Here is a 15599-nt window from a genome sequence, read left to right as displayed (position 1 = left end):
ACCATCACAAAAGTAGTTTAAATATCTTTATTTTCACTTGAGAAGAGCCTAGGGAAAAAAAAGGCAGAGGACAGATACGACTGTAATCTATAAGTACATTGGAAGGGGGAAGGATTTAGAAACATCAGGGAGGGAAGAAGGCTATTGACTGTAAAGGGTAGTCTGAGCCCAAGAACAAGGAACTTTAAACTGGCTATGGATAACAGGTTGTTGGAAAAGAGAAAAGCCTGTGACCACCAGCAGAGTGAGGTTCTGAAAACCGCTTTTCTTCTGGGAGCGAAACAGTGGTACTGTCAATAGAGTATATCCAGATCCCTGTATTTGTGGAGGTAGTACTACCTGTATATTTAATGCAGTGGTTGGTTTTTGTTTTTTTCTTTAACACAGAACCTGATGTGGCTTCAAGTGATGCCACCAATATGCAATGCAGCATTGAGCGAGACGGAAACAGTTATGTGATCAATGGCAAGAAGTGGTGGAGCAGTGGTAAGTATGGAAACCCTAAATAAGAATGGCTAAGTCTAAAATTCTTTCCAAGAACTGATAAAAATATTTGTGCTCCATTTCTGAGATGGAAAATTGTCTCTTCTTGAGTAAAGGCAATAGAATGTAAAGCAATGGAAAGAGCTGAATCGAGCTTTTGTTCTATGAAGCAAAGTCCAAGACTCAAATCCAGTTTGGGGTTTTGGGCCCTTTTTGGAACCTCTGAATTTAGTTCACAGAATGAATGCTACTGTTGTTCTTTAAATGTTACCTCTTCCCATCAGGTAACTTACACATTTATGGCCGTAGCCTTTAAACTTTGTTTTTATGAAGCTGTCTTTGGCAGCTTGTGTGTGAGGTTTGAGTGTACTGTGTAGTTACAGTAAAATTTGGCTGCTTTTTAAACTAGCCTGTAATGCTGTTGGACTGACTGTTACAAGTGATTTTCTTATACTATACTTCCCAGAAAAATCAATGGACTGCACTGTAATAAGTGGTAAATGTTCCTGATATTGTAGTACTGTTACTTTTTTACCAAAACATATGTGACAGCTACGTGAAAGTCATCATTGCTTGGGAGCTTGGAAGCCAGCTAAATAAACTGAGTTGCTAACTGGAGTGAAACTTGAGCGTGTTTTAGCTACCTTTGGCAGCTACCTACTGATACATGGTGGTGCAGTACCTAGCCTCACCAGAAGATAGGTCTCTCTGTCTTTTCTAGTACTGCAGAACTGGCAGCAAAAGGAGGCATGGAATCTTGCCTCTTGACCTGAGAGTGTCACTTAACTGCTGGCTGCTATGTTTGCTCTGGGTCAGTGTCTCCCAACTGTGCATTGGATTTCCTAAGGAAGTAATGGGAAGGTTTGTAGGAGGTCACACGCGCAATGTATTATTTGTAAAATTAGTCACATGAATTATAAAAAGGAGAGTAAACATAAGTAAGTGATCATGATTTGGTTTGTCTTGTTTCTAATAAAAATAATTAGGACAGTCAGATTTGCCGAAGGATAGATGCATAAAAGGTGCTGCAGTTTCAAGGAGTTTGAGAAGCACATACATGCAGCTCTGTCTTAGTAAGAGTCTCCTTTTCTGCCTGGTTGCTTTTTTGGTTTGGGGGGGGGTGTGTGTGTGTGTGTATGTTAGCTTTTTACTCTGAGTGGGACATTAGGACCTTGAATATTTGGGAATTCCAGAAGCCTGACAGCCTGGTCATAATGTCACTCTGGGTGCAACCACTCTGTATTTGTGAAGACAAGTCATAAAGCACACATGCAAGGAGTCAGTTGCTTTGTGGAAGAATTGGAGTTGCTTACCATGCTTTGCATGGGTGCTTTGCACATCTACAGTAAATCCAGTATGGCTTAAATATGTCAGATTTATGGTGTATGTGTAGAAGCACTGTCAAGCACTTCTGACTTACCCATTCACGCCCTTGTATTTCTCAAAATACTGGGCACAAATTCTGTAAGCTTTTGTCATCCAAACAGAAGAGGCTTATGTCTTGGTTATGCTACTGTTGTTTCTTGTCTGTCATTTTAGAACTTCTTCTTCCAGTTCATAATTGTGTAACTAGGAACAGTATCTAAAGATGAGAGATTCTTGTTGGCTTCATAAGCCGTAGATCAGGCATTTTGTCAGAGCCCATGGGAAGTATGAAGGCAGGGACAGTATGCTATAATACCACTTTTTTAACTCTGAAAGCTAATACGTCAGTATATTTTAAGTGCTTCCAGAGAGTCATGGAAAACTGCTGTTTTCCTGGAATCCTTGCCAGCACTGTGGCAGGGGACATCTTTGGTACGTCTCCATGGAAAAAACGTAAATCCCACCGACCATGAGCTCCATTTGGAATGAGAACCTCTCTCATTCAGCAGGCAAGGCTTCTAGCATTTGCTGGTTGATAAATGCCTATGATGAGGGATGTCAATACCTACTAAAACAGAACAAACATAAGGATATGAATAAGTGACAGCCAGTGCACTTTTTGTATTCTTTGATTTTATTGTATCCATATATTTTAGCAGATACAGTGATTGCAGTGTTTGATTCATTTTACAAATTCTGACTAGAAATTCCAGGCCCTGTATCTGAGGATTAACTTTTTCTTACATTTCTGCTAATGCTTTGACTGCACTACTTAAGCATTTACATTTGACTTTATGTTTACAGAGATCTAGAATGTGCCTCCCATAGGGCACTAGGCTTGTTGAGGTTTAGGGTGAGCAGAAAAGGAGAGGTGAAAGGTTATTTTTAGTAGTTAGAGAGGAGTTACTGTTTTTTGTGGAGGATTGTTGTTGTTGCTATACATATGTGGAAACGCATAATGGCTCCCCCACCAAGTTCTTAGCCATGAACTGATACCACATTTCAAGCTGCAAGTGTATTTACAGAATGATAGCTAAAGAAAAAAATGGAACTGATTTATAGGCAAATATTCTAAAGTTTTACAAAATAGGTGGAGAAACACAAGGTTATTAACATTTGGCAGAAAAGTTCCTATACTGCCGTTTTATTGCTGCTGGGTTTTTTTCTGTTTTAATTATATGTTTAGACATGTGCAGATTGTTCATTACACAGCTATTTACGTGCCTAGTGCTGTGACCCTTTCAAATTTAAATCTTGGGAAGTTTTAGGTGTTTGGGTTTTGTTGTTGTTTTGGGAGGTTTGGGTTTGGGTTTTTTTTCCCCGTAAGTATCTCTAGTTGTTTCTAGAAATTTCAGTATTTAGTTCTTGCCTGATGCTTGATTTTGATCAACATGTTCACTTTGAACTGCACTGTAGTGTCTTGGCTAGTCTGCAGGTTCAGAAATTAATCTGAAAGTTGACTTGCAGACAAACAGCTGCTGAAACAATACCCTCAGAATTAGTAAATAATTCCCTTGGTTATATAAGATAATGGAAGTAATGGAGAGTCTATATAGTGAAACTAATTGTTTCTTCAGTATGGTCTTCATAATTCATAGAAATTTCTTCAGGTCTTCCATTCTCTTGTTGCCTTCTCCAGTATCCATAATTTTTTGCGATTTTCATAATATGCATTTTAAAAGAGGCACCCAGAAAGGTGTAGAGAAGAGGGTTCAGGCAGGTGTGAAAAAAAGCTATGCTCTTGGTGACCTGGAGTGTGATGTCTATGGTTTTACTCACATCACAGTCAGTAATCAGCATGTAGATGATATCAATGGCTCGCCAGAACTTAACAATGTTGTACGGTACCTGGGTAATAATGAAAGTAGCCACTACTGCCAGGAGAACCATGAAAGGTCTAGTTTTTTTAGCATTTGCAGATCTAAAGATTGCTCGAGCAGTAGCTGAATAGCAGATCAGCATTACTAGGAAAGGAAGCAGAAATTCCAGGATAATTTCCAGGATTTGAATGGTTGCTTTTAAGAGCGTTTCCATGTTCATTGGAAATACAGGAAGGCATTCATTCCTGTCATTGTGTTTCTTGACTTGATTAAATATCAGTTCAGGGATACTGAGGAAAATGGCAGATAGCCAGACACAGAGGCAGGTAACACTGCAGTGTTTACCGGTTCTTCTATAACCCTGGGATTCAGAAGTAGCCCTGTATCTATCCACACTGATAGAGGCCAGGAACAGCATGCTAGAGCTGAAATTCATGGTGTACAGAGAAGAAGTGAGCTTGCACATGGCGTTTCCAAGTTCCCATCCCTGCACTGCATTTGCAGCCCAAAAAGGGAGTGTAAAGAGCAAGAGCAAATCAGCAACGGCTAGATGCATGATGTACACATCCGTCTTAGTCTTCGGTTTCTTGCAATAGGCATAAATTGCGACCACTAATGAATTGCCAGCGACTCCAACAGTGAAAGCCAATGCATAGAACACAGGGAGAAATAATTTACTGAAATTTCTCACATCATTTTTTTCACAGAGAAGCTCATATGTATTGTAATCTATAACAGAGTTGAGCTCATCCTCCTCATCCTCAATCCAGTAATCAGTTGAGTTATTCATATCCCAGCCGATGGCAAAGCTACAAGACACAAAAAAAGGGGGGAGAAGGGAACACCAAAGAAAGATACTGGGTTTAAGTTTTAAAATTTATGTTGAAACCTAAACCCCTTGCTCAGGGTTGCTTACACATCTCAAGTTTAAAGAAGTTGGATGTAACAATACATAAGTAAATAATCAAATTAGAGCTAGACAGTGATGGAGGCAGAACAGACTGTCTCAAATTCTCACATGAAATGGGGTAACTGACTACATCCGTGTGTGCAATGCAAAGTGAAATGGATTCAGTTGAAATGCTTTCATTAACCTTAGTGTTTGAGATGGCAAGATGCTTGGGGGTGTGTTGTGGTTTACCCCCAGCCAGCAACTAAGCACCACCCAGCTGCTCACTCACTCCCCCCCACCCAGTGGGATGGGGGAGAAAAGCGGGAAAAGAAGTAAAACTCGTGGGTTGAGGTAAGAACGGTTTAATAGAACAAAAAAGAAGAAACTAATAATGATAACACTAATAAAATGACAACAGCAATAATGAAAGGATTGGAAAGTACAAATGATGCGCAGTGCAATTGCTCACCACCTGCCGACTGACACCCAGCTAGTCCCTGAGCGGAGATTCCCTGCTCCCCCTTCCCAGTTCCTAAACTAGATGTGACGTCACACGGTATGGAATACCCCCTTGGCCAGTTTGGGTCAGCTGTCCTGGCTGTGTCCTGTGCCAACTTCTTGTGCCCCTCCAGCTCTCTCACTGGCTGGGCATGAGAAGCTGAAAAATCCTTGACATTAGTCTTAACACTACTTAGCAACAACTGAAAACATCAGTGTGTTATCAACATTCTTCTCATACTGAACTCAAAACGTAGCACTGTACCAGCTACTAGGAAGACAGTTAACTCTATCCCAGCTGAAACCAGGACAGCATGCAGCTCACAGGTTTCCACATTTCAGCTGAGGAGCCATCATTGCTTAAGCTGCTCTGACTCAGTTATGTTTGACTGTATTCCATTAAAAAATAAATTTATACCTTTATAGGGTTGAAATTACACCTTCCTCTCTACAGCCTCTGCAAAGCAAAGGAGTACAGCTGAAGGCTGTAAATGCTATTACAATAGGGTGGATGAGGAATACTAAAAAGTTAAAGCTGAGAGGCAAGCAGTAGTGTTCTGTGCCTACTGTCATAAATTTTGGCAAATTTGGGTTATGAGTATCATAGGGAGAATGTGCTTGCTTGTTTCTCAGGCACACATATACATGCCCATTACATAAAGCACAGCAGTGGAGTCAGTTGCTGAACAGTGGTGGAACAGGTTTAGTTTAGTCTCCATCCCACAGAGTGAGCTGCCTTATGCTGGTGTGGAATTTCTTACAGAACCAAATTGCTGTGCGTACGCTGCATCTTACAGCTGGAGACTTCTCAGGATATTATGCACAGAAGGGAATCTTATCACATACAAAACTGCTCACAAGTACCCAAACAGCTCAGAAGCTCTGCTGTTTTTTCAAGTACTATCTCATGAGACATTGACTCCGTAAACACTAAGGCTGTATTCTCACTGCCAGTTTAGGGCTGAAGTTCGAGTGTTCCTATCTTCAGACTGTGTCTTAAGCAAGTCGTGTCATACGGTATTTTCTTTTCCTGTAATTGTGTTCATTACTAATTTGCTGAAATTCTTTCTGTTGTAAACTACAGTCCTGCAGTACCCTGTTTTCTTGAAATAAATGGGATTAAGATTTCTTAACACCAGTAGCAAAAAGTAGCCAAGAATGAAAAACACATCCCCCTTTCTCATCATTTGCAGTGCTTCAGAATTAAAGGCCAATGTTACTGAATACAGATTCTTATCTGGTATTCTGCCCCAGAGCTACAATTTGGCTTTTTCAAGCTTGAAAAAACTCCCAGATACCATTTCTGTTTTTTAGACAAAGATTTAAATGAAGCGTTGCTCAACTTATTATTAACACTATCTCTGAAATATTTTTTTATTCTGTCTACCATGTCTACCAGGAAAAATAAGTTACCGATTGATGTCATATTCAGGGATGCAAACCAATTAAATAGAGAGAAATTAATAATTTCTATTTTTGTTTGATTTGTTTTTTTCCAGTGAATCTGCTATCTAAATTTTTTTTAAAAGTGTGTTCGCTAGAAATTAACTATTTGGTTTGGCTTCATCCTTATTGACTTTGTTGGATTATTTTGTTAACTTTTCAAAACGTTTCCTGTTAAGCTTTAAACAATGATTACTCTTAAGTCTGTCATTTACTGTTGCCTAAATAAGGTGTGCAGAATGGAAAAATAAGTAACTCTATTTATTACTTCAGTAAGGGACGTCTGTTCTATGCCTCACAAGTTGTGTTAGCAGGATTTTTCAGCGGGGCAATCTTTTGCAGCTTTATACTACTTTGAGGAGAAATTCAGACATCGGCAGCAAATGAATTTTTTTTTTTAGTAGAAGAGAAACTGCTGCAGGGAGAGTTTAATGCACTTAGCCAAGATTAGAAGAAAATGAAATTTTAAACTGTAAAGATTTGTTGTGGTCTAAAACATTTATTACAAAACCCATCTGGGAACACTTAATCAAATCGGATCACTGGCAAGTTTGCTTGAAAGCAAACACTACACATTTCAGTGCAACCTTTAAGAAGTCTGTATATCACAGAGCAGTTTGGCTGTGACAAGGAACATGCTCCACTGCCTGATATGCTTTTGGCTGACCTGAGTTCATGACAGAAACAAAGTTATCTGAAATGCAACAGTTGGTATTTCTCCCTCAAAAACACAGTTATGTTTTGGCTAAGGTAGCTATTCATACTTGTCATTCCGGTTAATGTTGTTGCTCAGGCGCATGTATACATGCCCATTACATAAAGCAGAGCCGTCCCATGGGAGTCAGTAGCTGAACAGTGGTGGAACAGGCTTAGTTTAGTCTCCATCCTACACAGTGATCCGCCTTATGCACATGTGGAATTTCTTGCAGAATCAAATTGCAGTGGGTACACTGCATTTTACAGCTGGAGACTTCTCAGAATGTTATGCACAGAAAGGAATCTTTTCATATACAAAACTGCCCACAAGTACCCAAACAGTTCAAAACCTCAGCTGTTTTTTCAAGTACTGTTTCTAAGAGGTATATTAATAGATATATTAATAGACAGCTTTGCATGTTTTCTTGCAGAATTATCCCAGCCTTCCATTTAGATACAAATTCAGTGTTTCTGTGTGTTTAAACTTGACAGGGGATTGTATGAGTACATGTTGAGTGAAGTTAATATCCCCAGTTTAAACAGACAGACTTTTTCTTTAACAAATTAAGCAGTATTCTGTTCTTCTACTGAACAAATCTAATTTTAAGACTGGAAATGAGCATGTCCCTTAGTGAAATGATGTCTCTCCATAAAGCCAACTTATCTAAGAGTAAATCCTAGCTCTTCTCTACGTAAATAAGTATATCACGCTTAATATACAGAGCAGTAAATATTAAAACAAAACTAACCTTCTTTTGTCAGCGCACTAATAGCAGGTACTGCAATTGAGATGTGCTTCAGTGAAATGATCTGAAATGGTCTGACACATTGCATTTTGTATTCAAGCACCACACCCTCATCTGGAAGTCAGTTGCACTTTCAGTTTGACTTGCCAGTTTAAAAAAAAAAAAAATTTTTAAAAAAATCTTGCTTTCCTGGAAACTCTTCTCATGTTGAACGTGTGCATTTCCTACATTCCTCCCTGTTCCAACCAGAATGTGAGTGTTCTTTGGAAGGTCAAGACTCTCTTATTATTTCACTGTGTTGTTGGGTTTTTTTTATTCCTGAAAGTCCGAATGTTTTTTTTACATCAGCAAAAGGCTTTTATCAAATCACACATTTAAAAGGTGAAAAGGAGAGAAAGAGGGGGAGGTCTGTCTGGGGCAGAGTTACCTGTAGGGAGTCCCTATATTCTTTCCTCAGGGCACTACTGTGCTTCTGATGGCTGTGTATGTAAGGTTTTAAGGGATCCTTATATCCCCTTTTTAAGTAACTTTTTAGGGGATACAATAGAAAGATGAGTTTGCTTTTTGTGAGATGGGGGAGGTTGCTCTTTCAGTATGTGATATTGAACAAAACCAGGAAGATGATAGGGAAAAGATGTGAAAGCAAGTGGTAAATTGTCAACCAGAGTATAAGCAGATGGTCCTGCACCCTGGGGGAGAGTTCTCAGGGACTTTAATGTTACTGGTCAGACACAAAATCAAGTCAGTGTTTGATAACATTTCTACAGAAAGTGCGAGCAAGGCAAATACCGTAAAAGAAAAATAGAAAGATGCTTTTCCATCCATGAGGTTTCTTCCACTTGCAGTGTGCTCTCTGCATTATAATGAGTCAATAGTTTTACAGGAAAGAGAAGGTGGAGAAGTTCTGCAGTTTACATGCAGACATTAATATTTCTGCATTGAGGCATGGACTTACCTGTTCTAAGAATTCCTAAAATTACTGGATCTTGCTTGAATTTCCACAATCTCTACAGCTTCAAATTGGTCTCTTGTGCAAGAGTACCTTGTGCAGAGTGTCAGGAGCCTTCCATGGTCTTCCAGAGCTTTTATTTTGTTTGAATTATCATGTATCCTGTAGCAGTCTAATGAGTTTCAGTAAATGCTATATTGATGCCAAGCAACAGAGAGAGATTTTGAGCAGACCAGAGGTCAGGTTTTGTGTTTTGGCACACTGGCTAAATTGACACACCTGCCATGGATGAATTAGCCATCTGTCTGTGCTTCAACTGTTTTGGAATATGTGAAAGGAAAGGTTTTTCAAAACAGGCAGTGAAGAATGTAATGGGCAGATGTTTTCCACACGCTTCTCGCTTCATCTGCATTCACGAGGAAGAAAAATGGGTTGGGAGAGGAGTTGGAGTCTAGAGGAAGAGTGCTGCAATATTTGTGCATATTTCTGCAACGTTTTAATCTTGAGTTATCACAGCACTTCACTGGTGTTCTTCACAGTGGCAGGTAAGACATTTGGGTTGCTTCCAGCATGTCTGCTTCTTGCAAGTCATGTTGTTGCTTAGAGGCCTGAGCTATATCTCTTTAAAATAAGTGAATCTCTCAGTTCTGAATGGCCCTGGTCTCAGTATGTTCCCCAACAAGATAGATAGAATAATTGGGGTATAACTGAGAAGGCTTCCAGGGAAATATCACTGTGCGATGCCTGCAGAAAAGATGGTTGTGTTACCAGTGCGTAAGAGGTCCTGTGGGCAGGCTATAGGAAGGCAGTTCATGTAAATCCTGTGCTGTTTATTACAGTGCTTCAGCTCCTCTTAACTTTGCAGGTGCAGGGAGGACATAACCTTCCAATCAGAGTACAGAAGTAATACTGTCATGTAATACCAGATTTCAGTATGGCCCTATAGACTCAAAAATAACAAAAATTATTTAATAAGTAAGAGTGAATGCAAAATGACAATGGACCTTGTTTAACTAACAAGTGCTTGTGGCTGTGTAAAAGTGGGATGAAGGTGAGGAAAAAAATGTTCCTAAATGTTGTTGAGAGCAGCTTCTCTCACTGGCGCCATGTGAGACTGCGAGCTCTAGCTGGGAATGACTAGCAGCCACATTCAGTGGCAGCACTGTGTAGCCCTTGCTGATGAGCTGCAGAACCCCAGCATTGTCTGTCTTTACTGGTTGTAGCCAGTTTGCTCGCAGCTCCATTATAATCTCTACCAGATGCCCAGCAGTGTTATCTGGAGAAGATGAGATAAAAGTACAGAACACATTGTGCTGTTGGATAGAAATTACAGCAGACTCTTCGGGGGTCTCCTTTTCTCCCTTAGAAGATCACCATACTACAACAACCAATACTACACTGCCATCCACCCTACTCGGTCTAGTTTCTTCTTGTAGGAGAGTCCAGAACATGTGTTTATCAGTGCTTTTCTAGGAAGCTGCCAAGTCTGTAATGTCACCATGAGCCCTGATCTTTAGCAGAGAGAGGTAACCCACCAGGCAGGAGCCAACATGGCAAGAGTCATAGGTATTCTGGGCATTCAAGTAGTAGATTATCCTGCCTTTGTTGTCTCAGCCAAAAATTTGAAGATTGGACACTGAAAAATAGATAACTAGATTGCAAGAATTAAATGCTGTTCGCTTCTGAAACCAGGTTATATGGTAGCTGCTTGAAAGGTTGTACTGCCCATGTCTGTGCCACATTTAGTACTCTCCACCAGAAAGAACCTGTGTAAGTTTGTTGTGTGAAGGTCAGAAATCTTAAGCATGTTACACCCCCTCATAGTAAAGATTAGGCTTCTAACAGGATTGTGATCAACCATCTAAGCACATTTTAAAACATTGTCTTTGCCTATGTGAGTGCCATGAAGAGTTAAAAAATATAATACATTAGTTAAACTTACAATGTTTCCCAGTGTAGCAGCATTGTGGTTTAAAAGTTTTGGACAGGTTGTGCAGACACGAAAAAGGTTATTAAAAAGCTTATCAATACGGAAATAGGCTTTAAACTGACCTTCTAAAATCTCTCCTATTTCTGTTTGTTCAATTGTGAATTTCTTGCAAAATTACTTCTAACTCCTGTCAAAATGACGGTCTTCTCTGACTCTTCCATCCAGGCAGTCTGCATTTCTTCCAAAGCATTGGAGTCTTTCAGTCTTGCGCTACAGCAGAACTTCTTTCTGGCATTTATGGGTCAAACTTGCATAAAATTTATTTTGGGTTTTCAGAATGTCAGAATCTAAGGAGTGGAAAGGCCAGGAATCCGCCTTTCTTTGTTGCATTCAGATGGGAAAAAGCACTTATCAAACAGAGGTATTCAGTTGCCTTCCAGAAACTTGTACTAATGATTTAGAGCATCTAACCAGATGTCTAGCTCTCAGTGAACTCCTCACTAAGTTCAACATGAAAGCTGCTTCTGATTTTTTTTCATACAACATGGTGAAATTTGCCTTTTTTTTGAAGCAGGGATGTGACTTGAGGATTGTTTACAAAACAGTTTTTGAACAGATTCCAGAAAGTCAAAATATCTTCTGTTGTAAACCTCACTTAAAGATAAATGCGGTTTAGAAAATACCACTGGTTCAGTTCTTTGCCCTCTGTGGAAAAAGAGAAAAGTCAAAATCCCCTTAAGAATGTATCATTTCTCTTTGCAGGGTAGTACATTGCAAAGTATATGTTGTGTTATTTTGGGGTTGGTCACCTGCTTGTTGCAGTTGCCCAAATGAGCCAACTGTTTGATATCTACTGTTTTTTTTACCAAGCTGATTTATTCCCCCCAGCTTTTCACTCAGATATTTTAGCTCGTTAGCACTGTATAGCTCATGGGTCACAAATATTAACTCCACTTTGCAAACAATGGATGAATAACGTATTGCAAAAGAAGAAAGTAAACAGCCAGCAGTCTGGCCCTCAAAACAGGCTGCATTTATCAGAATGAAATAAATCTCTCTCCCACTTCCTGGCCATCATAGTGGCTGTTCTTAGGAGGAAGGAGCTGAGCTCAAAGCCAGGTGGTTGTATTGTCTAGACCTGAGGTGCCCAAACCTTGTGATAACAGCTGCCAGAGAAGTTAAAAAGTCATCTTTGTTTCTGACCTCAAAACAAACGGAGCTGGTGCAGATCAAATCTTGAATTAAATCTCTGTGAAGCTTGTCATCTGCATTGAGATAGCAATAAAGAATTAACTGATTGTTACATAAGTCAGGTGTAATCCTGCCCCCTTTTCCCTAGCTTTATTGGCTGTGTGAGACTTTGAAAGGAAGGAGAGCATGCTTTGGTACTAAGAAACCTTTAAAGAAAAAGATAGTGAGGATTAAGGCTCTTAGAAATAAGATGCCATTTTAACTAATGATAGAATCTTCTGTAGGACTTGTGCATTAAAAGGCTAGCTTTATGCTACAAAGACAAGTCTCAAATAATGTTATCAATGGCTTGAAATGCTAGCAGATTGTCTTCAGGTAAGGATTTCCGCTGAGATCTTTCTTTGAAGTGCAAACTAAAATCATTTGCATGAAGGGGGAAAAAAACCTTCATTCCAGAGAAGTTAGAATAAAGTAGTAGCAAAGTCATCATGGTAACCCTTTGATAGCCTTATTTGCGTAATTTGGTTACAATGTGGTCGGCATTTCATTCCCACATAGATTTTCCAGTCTTTATAGTTTTAAGTTTTGCTTTTGAAATGTCAGTGTCTTACCTTGAGGTGTGCTTTTGTATCACACTGATGTGTTTAGCTGTAACAGAGACAGAAGTAATTAGATTCCATTTCAAGTACCTTCCTGTTCTCTTTTCATAGGAATCGATGATGGAGCTGGATTCTGGAGGGTTTGGATGTTTGGCTTTTCATTGTTCCCCTCCCCACAAGTCAACTCCTTTTCACATGTTAAGCAATAAGTTGTATTTTGTTTCAGTCTGATTACTCAGAGTATAAACACAGAAGTAGATTGCGTGCTTTTGCTCCTGTACCACAAAAAGAAGAGAGTAAGATTTATTCATATGAAACTTCATTTGATTCCACATTGAGATTTTTATATTGAAAACTATTTTTGTGTTTGTGACTCTTTTAAGGTGCTGGGAACCCGAACTGCAAAGTTGCAATTGTAATGGGCAAAACCAAAAACTCCTCAGCATCCAGGTAAGGATTCCTAGGAGATTCAAAGAGGTACATAAAGCTTGTTTCCTGGAGGAGTCACTGCTTGCAAAAATTCTGTTAAGTGAAATACCATTAATTGCCTTGATCAGTTGGATGTGCTCATGAATTACAGGCGAGTTTTAAACCTGTGCATGTGTCTGTTGCTGACCAAGCTCCTCTTTTGCTGTCAGCTGCTGATGACTGAAGCCTCCCAACCTTTTCACTGTTACCAACTTGCATTGGCATGCTTCCCCCCTTCCATTGCACTAGCTCTAGTGTTTGTGCAGCTGTGTGATGAATTGGATCAGGAAATTTTGGAGGGTTCACTGACTTTATCTTGGTCACATTAGTTTTAGTCTGCATCAGTTGTTCAACCAACAACTCTCTCTGGCTTACAATTTATTTCATAGGTATAGTATATAAAACAACTAATGAGAGGAAGAATTGCTTACTTAAAAGATAATAAACCCAAAGCTTTTCAGAGCTTCCCTGAACAGAATGAGTACAAGTGAAATTACATCAGAGACCTGAAGTTATCTGTAGTTATAGAAAGTTAAGTTTGAAACATGGGATGTTTGTTATGTGAAGTGGTGTGAGCAGAGATCATTGCACATCTTTAATCAGACCTACTCATTCCATTCCTATATCTGTAAATGTAATACTTCCCTCTTCTTATTTAAAATAAATATGTTGTTCAGCTCTTATTACTGAACTAAAATTGCCTTCTACAAAAACTTAGGCAAGTGATGAATAAAATGCTTTGTGACTGGTTCCATTAAAATCACACAGCTTGTAATGCAAAGGAATTGGAACATTTATATCTCTTAAGCTGGATTTTAGCTCAAATTCCACTGATTATCTTAAGTTTTTACATTTGGCTAGGTTCCATTGAGAGGTAAACAGTAATTTGCTAACAGCATACAGGATGGTTTGTCCAGTGGCTCTACAGACAGTGGCATCTCTTGAGCTCTTGGAAGCTGAGTGAGAGTTCATGGAGGGGATTATGTGATACTGTACTTGCTAGAACTGGAGACTGAATTCAGGGAGCTGGGATGTCACCTCCAGTTCTGTGTGACTAATAACTGACCTTAAATATTCTGAAGGAATTTAAACATGGGGATTTTTTTCCTAAACTATAGGCAAGCTAAGATGATGATGATGATAAACATGTTTTGAGAACAAAAAAGGCAGCAGGGGAGAGAAAATGGACTGAGTGATACAGAACTACTTGCACAGAAGTTTTTCGGTTGTGGTGCATTAGGTGCCAGTAGTACATTTTTACTTGTTGACTGGTGATTCAAGGAGTGTTGAAGCATGCAGGCTGCACTGCATGCAGGCAGGATGGCTGCAGTTGGTATAGATAAATCTCAACATTGGCTTTATGCGAGTGCTAAATTGAGGATAGAAAATAAAAAAGTGGAGGGAGAAGACAGAAGGGAGCCTCAAAGTTGTGATTAACTTGTGCATTTTGTCTTGATCAGGTACGAGCAGCACAGTATGGTTATTGTTCCCATGGACACTCCAGGGCTGAAGCTGATAAGACCCCTCTCAGTGTTTGGCTACCTGGGTAGGTGATAATATTTATCAGCTACATGTGTATTAATTTGTTAGCAGTCTCAGAAGCTGCAGTAATACTAATAAATATTGTATATGAAATAAATCAGTGAAACGCATATATAGAAAAAGGGTTAGGAATTGAAGGCCTGTATTTTCATCCTCCTTTGTTTTACCCTGCTGGTGCGTTTTCTCTATCCCTGTAGATGAGATCCATGGAGGACATTTTGAGATACACTTTAATGATGTGCGAGTACCTGTCTCCAATATAATCCTGGGTGAGTTTCAGTATTAATTCCTTTTCAATACATCCAGCAATGACCTAAGTTTTATGAAACAGTGGTTTATTTTATAACTCACTGTAAGTTATCAGAAATAGCTATGGTCAGTTGAGCCAGGGTCGCAAACACATGTAAGAGGGAGCCCACTCTTCCTTCAGCAGTCTACCTGCTTCTTGAATGTAGTTTGTTTAGAGCAGAAAGGTGATTGAAGGAAGCAGGGCAGCTGTAGCTGTCATGCAAAAATCACTTCCCTGAAGTAGAACAAAGCAGAAACTGTCAGTGGGATTCTCTCCCCAAAACTAGTTCTCACAGACTTTTAAATTCTGCTGTAGTCCATGGCCATCCAAGCCTGGGTGCCTGCAGACTTAGCAGAACTGGAAAAAAAATAAATGAAAGGATGACCAGGCCAGCACTGTGACCTTCTGCAGAGAGAACTTTGCTTTACTTCCCCCACTTACTATAAATCCTCATTTCTTCTATTTCCTCTCTGCTATTTTTATTTCACTGAAAGAGCTTTCTCTCTTGAGTAGTCCTAGGACCTGGAAGCCTCAAAGTCTTCCCCCAGATTCTCATACCAAATCTCATAGATGTATGGCTTAGACAAGCGTACTCTTTGCTGAGTGAAAAAAATGGCTGGCTGGCTGAGCTGAGAGGGTTGTGGCGAATGGAGTTAAATCCAGTTGGCAGCAGGTCACAAGTGGTGTT

The 15599-nt window shown here is 39.6% G+C and overlaps 2 protein-coding genes across 2 annotated transcripts in view; one reads left to right on the top strand and one right to left on the bottom strand.

Moving 5' to 3' along the window:
- The window catches only part of ACAD11 (acyl-CoA dehydrogenase family, member 11), a 34219-nt gene that overhangs the window by 14022 nt on the left and 4598 nt on the right, over positions 1 to 15599 (top strand). The window contains exons 13-16 of the mRNA XM_010562028.1: positions 388 to 486; positions 12996 to 13062; positions 14541 to 14626; positions 14820 to 14891. Of these exons, the coding sequence (XP_010560330.1) occupies positions 388 to 486; positions 12996 to 13062; positions 14541 to 14626; positions 14820 to 14891 (324 nt within the window). The remainder of the gene's footprint in view (positions 1 to 387; positions 487 to 12995; positions 13063 to 14540; positions 14627 to 14819; positions 14892 to 15599) is intronic.
- ACKR4 (atypical chemokine receptor 4) lies at positions 3037 to 8038 on the bottom strand. The gene is made up of 2 exons (XM_010562027.1): positions 7947 to 8038; positions 3037 to 4477 (listed from the first exon to the last, which is right to left on the bottom strand). The coding sequence occupies exon 2, from the start codon at positions 4456 to 4458 to the stop codon at positions 3397 to 3399; it is 1062 nt and encodes a 353-aa protein (XP_010560329.1). The 5' UTR covers positions 4459 to 4477; positions 7947 to 8038; the 3' UTR covers positions 3037 to 3396.

Source organism: Haliaeetus leucocephalus, unplaced genomic scaffold, assembly GCF_000737465.1.
Source record: "Haliaeetus leucocephalus isolate CR32 unplaced genomic scaffold, Haliaeetus_leucocephalus-4.0 Scaffold153, whole genome shotgun sequence".
Classification (NCBI taxonomy): Eukaryota; Metazoa; Chordata; class Aves; order Accipitriformes; family Accipitridae; genus Haliaeetus; species Haliaeetus leucocephalus.
This window is presented reverse-complemented; position numbering and strand designations above follow the sequence as displayed.

What these genes read in the sequence shown, in the direction of transcription:
- ACKR4 (XM_010562027.1), bottom strand. Translation starts at nt 4,458, where the DNA reads ATGAATAACTCAACTGATTACTGGATTGAGGATGAGGAGGATGAGCTC.